Source organism: Palaemon carinicauda, chromosome 15 (genome assembly GCF_036898095.1).
Source record: "Palaemon carinicauda isolate YSFRI2023 chromosome 15, ASM3689809v2, whole genome shotgun sequence".
In the NCBI taxonomy this organism is placed as follows: Eukaryota; Metazoa; Arthropoda; class Malacostraca; order Decapoda; family Palaemonidae; genus Palaemon; species Palaemon carinicauda.
In genome coordinates, this window is record NC_090739.1 from 78,603,629 (window position 1) to 78,610,406 (window position 6,778).

General features: G+C 37.9%; 2 protein-coding genes across 2 annotated transcripts; both read left to right on the plus strand.

Annotated features, from left to right (window-relative positions):
- Nucleotides 1-2,784: 2,784 nt before the first annotated feature.
- On the plus strand, nucleotides 2,785-4,236 carry LOC137654021 (uncharacterized). The gene has a single exon (XM_068387655.1). It carries the CDS (start codon nucleotides 2,785-2,787, stop codon nucleotides 4,234-4,236), a length of 1,452 nt encoding a protein of 483 aa, XP_068243756.1.
- A 195-nt stretch (nucleotides 4,237-4,431) lies between these two features.
- On the plus strand, nucleotides 4,432-5,505 carry LOC137654022 (uncharacterized). The gene has a single exon (XM_068387657.1). The coding sequence runs from the start codon at nucleotides 4,432-4,434 to the stop codon at nucleotides 5,503-5,505; it is 1,074 nt and encodes a 357-aa protein (XP_068243758.1).
- Nucleotides 5,506-6,778: the final 1,273 nt, after the last annotated feature.

A 6,778-nucleotide genomic window follows, 5' to 3' on the forward strand; every position in this document is an offset into this window, starting at 1 on the left:
CAACAACAACAACAATAATAATAATAATAATAATAATAATAATAATAATAATAATAATAATAATAATAATAATAATAATAATAATAATAATGAGAAGAAAAACAAGTTTACGCTGGATTTCCTGACTTTCGACAAATTTATGCAGTCAGACATGAGCAACGAGGAAGGGAGATCAGGATTAGATGCTACTGCCAAAAATCCCAATCGATCAGGGTAGTGAATATCGTATAGATACTTGGAATAAAATATCCTTTGCTAATACGTGTATTAAAAGAAGGAAATAAGCAACGGAATAGTATCAAACACATAAATTACTGGCATCACAGGAGGTTGATGTTTCATAGAATTTTATATTGAAAGCCAGTCTTTAAAAGAACTAAGAATAGCTGAAGGAGCAAAAACTATTTCCCCTTATTTTTTCCCAAGCAATAGTAAATCCTGGAGAGCGCCTTTCCGTGGGAACTGTAGCTTAGCTCATATCCCCTGGAAAAGTCGGCAAAAAAAGTATTTCCAGGAAAGATATTCACATTAAATCTGGAAAGCGAAATACTCAGACATCGTCCGTTTTCCAATTTATGACAAATGCTGTAGACATCAAAGGCAAGTCAAGGATCACTCCGGTTATATTTTTCCTTTTCCCGTACGTCCTTCTCCCTTTTCACTTTTCTTGTAGGACCTGTGATGGGGTCTCAAGTGTAGGACCACAAAGGACGAAAAGGAGCCTCTCTTGGCAAATACCAGTTTTCTCTCGCCGACCCAAACTGATGTACGAGATATAAAGGTTCCATCACATTATTCGGAAAGTAAATCTACTTTTCTGTTCCTAAAGAATATCTAGGGGATCTAGATTCTAGAATATAGAAAAAAATAAGACAAGCATTTGAGAAAATATATAATAAAGATAGAAATAACAGAAAAAATATTGTCTGAAATGAGAATTTGACAGTGAACAGATTTCCTAAGCGATATCACCATCAGAAATACACAATTTAGAGAACGTATTGCATCTTCAAGGAACAAAGTCAATCATAGACAATATTTATGCTAAGAGAATAATTCTAAATCGGACTAATATATTATATTTACGATTATATTATATTTTCTATTATATTTACGATTAAATTTGATAATCCATAGTGGTAAAACGTTATGTTTTATAGACCATATATCAAGAAGTAACTATCAACTGAATTATGACACCTAATGCTACTTTCCAAACTACATGGAAGTGGAAGTCAGAATTTTACCTGCATAGCTTTAAACAATTGTGCACTTCCACTTGAAAGACAATTGCATAAACATGTTTACCTAATTCAAGTTTTCAGCAATTTTCTTATGAATATAAGAATATTAAAAAAAATTGGTTTGCATTCACAACTATATGATGGTCAAAGCTGTAAAGCTATTATCATCATCCATACTGCGAGAGAAAACGTTAAGCGATATCCTCTCAACAGTCGGAACGAAAAATGGGCCGACCTGCTCACAGCGTTTAAACATTAGTTTACACGAAAGTTCTCTCCCACGGTAATATAGACGATATTATAAAGGTTTCCCATTATATATATATATATATATATATATATATATATATATATATATATATATATATATATATATATATATATATATGTTGCACATGGTTAGATCATGTGCTTGTATTGTATTTATTGTAATGTTATTCTTTTATAAAAATTTTATATTTTGCTTAGGCTTTGGAATGTATTTAACTATCGTCTTTGAATTTCTCGGTATTGTTCAATTACTTAACTTGTTTTGGATACTGTTGGGTATTGAATGTATGTAATTGCCTCGTTAGAATAGTTGGATTGATGTTAACAGGACACAGCCAATTGGAGGGTACATGCTAGGTGTAGAGAAGGCGGAAATGGTTCTCCTTCTTGACTTCAACAATCCTTCATGTTCGTGAAGGTCTCTCAAGAAATCTAGTTTCTCCAAATGCCCAAGTTGTAGTACTGTGCTTTGTGGTGTGTGGTTTATCCTCAGAAGATGCATGTACTTATTCATCGGTCGATACATAATGTACCTGCGAAAATAAAGTGCTTCTATATTCATACTTCAAGTTTCTTCTTAAATATCAATCACCCACCGCAGCAGTGAATAAGCATTGATCATCAACAAACATGGTTGAAGAACTGGCGAAAAGAAGTGTGACACGACGTATGTGTAAAGCTGCAGTAACCCGTCATATCAATAAAGTTGAAAGATTAATGGCAGAACGCAAGCCAGATTCAGTAAAGGAAAAGACAGAAAAATTAATGTATTCATTTGAGAGATTTGAGGAGGCATATGAGGCCCATCATGCCCTCCTCGAGAATTTAGATGAATGTGATGCCGATGATCAAAACTTCTTCGAGTCAGAGAAAATGTACTCTGAAACAATGGGGAAGGTTTATGATTGGCTGGATTCCAAGCAGGGGTCAAGATCAGCAGCGCCTGTCAAGTTTGAAATTTCCACGTCAGTGAATGCACTTGGGAGTGAAGTCTTGGGGCTTGTAACTCTTCCAAAAGTAGAGATAGAGAGCTGTGATGGCAATCCTATCAAATATCATTCGTTCATTGCTACTTTCGAGGAATCGGTCGAAAAGATCACAGCTGATGATAGATTGAGACTTGCGCGCCTGTTGCAGTATACCAAGGGTAAAGCCCACGAGGCAATATATCCTTGGATCATGAAGAAGGAATGAGGCTATCAAGAGGCCCGAAATATTTTAAAGAAACGTTGAGTTACGGAATTTGGCAGACGAGCTCTCTAACACCTTGATGACTTTGGAGCAGTTGGAGAAGACACATGAGATTGATAGCCAGATGTTAATCATTGAAGTGCTTGCTAGCTTTCCTCTCTATATTCGTAATAGATGGAAGAAATATGCTGTTGATGTCAAGAGAAGCCAAGGAGAATATCCAAACTTTGAGGGCCTTGTGAACTTCATGGAGAGAGAAGTAGATGAGGCTACGGATCCTGTGTACGGTATCATTGGTGCTAAAATGCGTGATAACAATTCAAAGTTCAAGAAGAATAGTACTACCTCTCCATCCTCATTTGTGACTGGGACCTTTGAGCGTTCACTATGTGTGTTGTGTTCTCAGGATGACAAATTAGTGCACTGTGTCCAGTTTAAGAATATGAAACCTTCAGAAAGAGTTAAAATTGAACGAGACAAAAAACTGTGTGAAAATTATTTGTATTCAAATCACTTAACTGTATATTGTGGGAATTCATCACTTTGTAGTGTAGTAGGTTGTGGTAAAAAGCATTCCAAATTATTTCATACTTCTCTAGCAAATAACCTTCAGAGGAATGATGAAAATAGAAGTGTGGTCAATGCCAGTAGTACAGATGTCATAGCCGAATCCCAAGTTTTTATGCCTGTAGTTTCTGTTCTTGTAAATAAGTCTCATCAAACTACTGCCTTATTAGATAGTGCTTCTAGCAGCACTTTCTGGTCTCGTGACCTGATCAAATCTTTGGGTATCAGTGGTGCAGTTAAGACATATAAGCTTAATACAATGAGTAAGACTAATGAAGATGTATCTTCTATGATTCTTAGCATGTGTGTTTCCTCGGTTGATGGTAGGGAATTAATTAATCTCAATAATGTTTTTGCTGTTGACAGAATTCCAGTCAAGTCACCGTCGATGAATGTTTCATTGTTTCCCCATCTGAAGGGTCTTCCTGGTCCTCTTGGTGGTGAAATTGTGCATATTCTGATCGGCCAAGATCATGCAGAGGCCCTGGCACCATTGGAGGTACGGAAGGGTAAGAGAGGTGAGCCCTTTGCGGTACATACCATATTGGGTTGGACATTGTATGGTCCAGCCCAGGTTGTCAATCCAGTTGGTCAGAGCATAGTTTCCCATTTTGTAAGTACCAAAGCTTGTTTTGGTCCAGACATCAATGTGTTGTGGAATATTGAAAATGATGGTATTTCAAATAATATTTCCTGGTCTTTGGAAGACAGGGAGGTTATAAAATTGTGGGATCACGAGTGTATATTAGTCAATGGACGGTATCCAATTCCTATCCCTTGGAAGACTGATGTTCAGGTCTCCAACAATTATGTAATGGCTCTGTCCAGGTTGAAAGCAACTAAAAGAAGTCTTATGAAGCAGGGTCTATTTGCTCAGTATGATGGTGAGATGCAGAAGTTGATATCGAAGGGATATGCAGAAGCTGTGTCTACAAATGTCAGTATCCCTGGGACTAAAGTGTAGTATTTTCTCCATCAGGCTGTAGTGTCCGACAAAAAACCAGGTAAGATTCGTATAGTTTTCGATTGTGCTGCCAAGTTTGATGGTGAAGCATTGAATGATAAGTGTCTCCAGGGGCCAAATTTGACTAACAATCTTTTGTATGTTCTTCTGAGATTCCGCGAACATGCATATGCAGTAATTGCGGATATAGAGGCGATGTACTATCAGGTGGTCATACCGAAGGAGGATAGGAATGCTTTACGCTTCATTTGGTTCAATGATGCAGGAGAAATTATTCATTATAGAATGACTCGTCATGTATTTGGGGGAGTATGGTGTTCATCTAGTTCTGCTTATACACTTGGGCGTGTATTGGTAGACAATGTGGATGTTCCTCCATTAGTTTCGGGTACCATCAAACGATCCTTTTATGTTGATGATTTCTTGAAATCTGTTCCCTATAAGAGTTTGGTTTCAGAGGTGGTTAAAGGTACCACTGAAGTGCTTAGCAAGGGTGGATTTCGTCTCACCAAGTTTGTCATTAATGATGAGGAATTACTGAGTTTGGTTCCAGTACAAGAGAGGGCAAGTGAGGTTGAATTCCTTAAAAACTTTGATAGCAGGGCTTTCGGGATTGCATGGGATGTTGCAGGTGATGAGTTCTTCTTTAGGGTCAATCTGGCCCAAGAGTGTAATACTAACTTGACTCGTAGGAAGATTTTGAGTATGTTGGCTTCCATATATGACCCTCTTGGATTAGTGAATCCGGTTACAGTCAAGGGAAAGCTGCTGTTGCAAAAAGCTACCATTTGCAAGTTGTCATGGGATGATCCTGTCCCTGAAGGCTTAGCCCACAAGTGGTCACAATGGTATAGTTCTCTTGAGGGTCTCAGGGAGATTAGGATTTCAAGGTGTATCAAACCAATTAAATTCAATGAAGCAGCATTAGAACTGCATCATTTTTCTGATGCAAGTCAGGTAGCATATGGATGTTCGACTTATTTAAGAAGCACGCACCAATCAGGGGAGATTCATGTGGCTCTTGTGGTTAGCAAATCGAAGGTGGCTCCAATAGAATTTATGACAATTCCACGTTTGGAGTTGCAAGCAGCAGTGCTGGCTGCAAAAATGGATGACATGCTCCGCAGGGAATTAGACCTTGATCTTGATCTGTCCTACTTTTGGACTGATAGCAAGATTGTGTTAAGGTATATATCAAATGAATCTCGTTGCTTTAATGTGTTTGTAGGCAACAGGGTCAGTCTTATCCAGCTGCTCACCAAACTTTGAACAGTGGTCTTTTGTCCAGGGCGTCCAAAATCCAGCGGATCTTCTTACAAGAGGAATATCCCCTGAAAGTCTCAAGGTTAATTGGTGGTTTGAAGGGCCAGAATTTCTCCATGATCATAAAGTGCAATGGCATTCAGTGCAAAAATTTAGTGATATCTTGATTGATGTTGCGGACCCTGAGGTTCGAAGTGGAACTTGTCTCTCGGTTTGCAAGGAGAATGATATGATGGACAAGCTCTTTTCCTACTATTCGAGTTGGTATTCTTTAACCCTGGATAGGTACGGTGGGTCGTTTGCGACCCCGAGCGTCAAAAAAAAACAGGTTTTTCTCACGTGACTCACCCCTGTGACTGAATTTGTGGGTGATCGACCTGCAGGAGGTGTCTCCCCTACACGCTCTAGTAGTGTCCAGATGTGCATTGCTGTAGCTGTACTCCTTCCCCGATTTCTGAGACGCGTCGGGGTCGTTCGCGTCCGAGTTTACCCTTCTGAGGTAGTTTGCATAATTATCAAAGTTATTACGTATTATGAAATTGTCGTAGAATGGTGCAACTTGTATAGGTTATCAGTTGTGGAAAGTCTTGGTGGATTGTTTGGCTACCATGTGCATGTTTTTTTTTTTAGTTAAAATGTCGTTCATCACCACGAGGACCATTTTACCGCGAGTGCCCCTTTTTCATTTTTTTTCATTTTTTTGCCAAGTCATTTTTCCGTAAGATATTGCCAAATAGTGTCGTAAAACTTTTGCTTGTTTAGTGTTGGAAAGTGTGTCTAGATGATCTGGCTACCCATGCATGACTTTGTTTTTGTCAGATACGACGTAGTTATTGGTATATTGGGTATTTAACTGCGGTTACCAATTTCTGTTTTTTTTTTCAATATTTGTAAAAATTACTACGTAGTAAGGAATTGCCGTATATTATTCATTTTTTTTTCATGTTTATGTGTTAGAAAGTGTGCCTTGATGGTTGGGCTAACACGTGCATGTCTTTTTTTTTATCTGAGATGTCGTATATTAGAATGTCGGGCATTTTACCGCGAGTGTCCCTTTTTAATTTTTTTTCATTTTTTTGCCAAGTCATTTTTCCGTAAGATATTGCGAAATAGTGTCGTAAAACTTTTGCTTTTTTAATGTTGGAAAGTGTGTCTAGATGATCTGGCTACCCATGCGTGATTTTGTTTTTGTCAGATACGACGTAGTTATTGGTATATTGGGTATTTAACTGCGGTTGCCAATTTCTGTTTTTTTTTCAATATTTGTAAAAATTTACTA

What these genes read in the sequence shown, in the direction of transcription:
- LOC137654021 (XM_068387655.1), top strand. Translation starts at nt 2,785, where the DNA reads ATGACTTTGGAGCAGTTGGAGAAGACACATGAGATTGATAGCCAGATG.
- LOC137654022 (XM_068387657.1), top strand. Translation starts at nt 4,432, where the DNA reads ATGTACTATCAGGTGGTCATACCGAAGGAGGATAGGAATGCTTTACGC.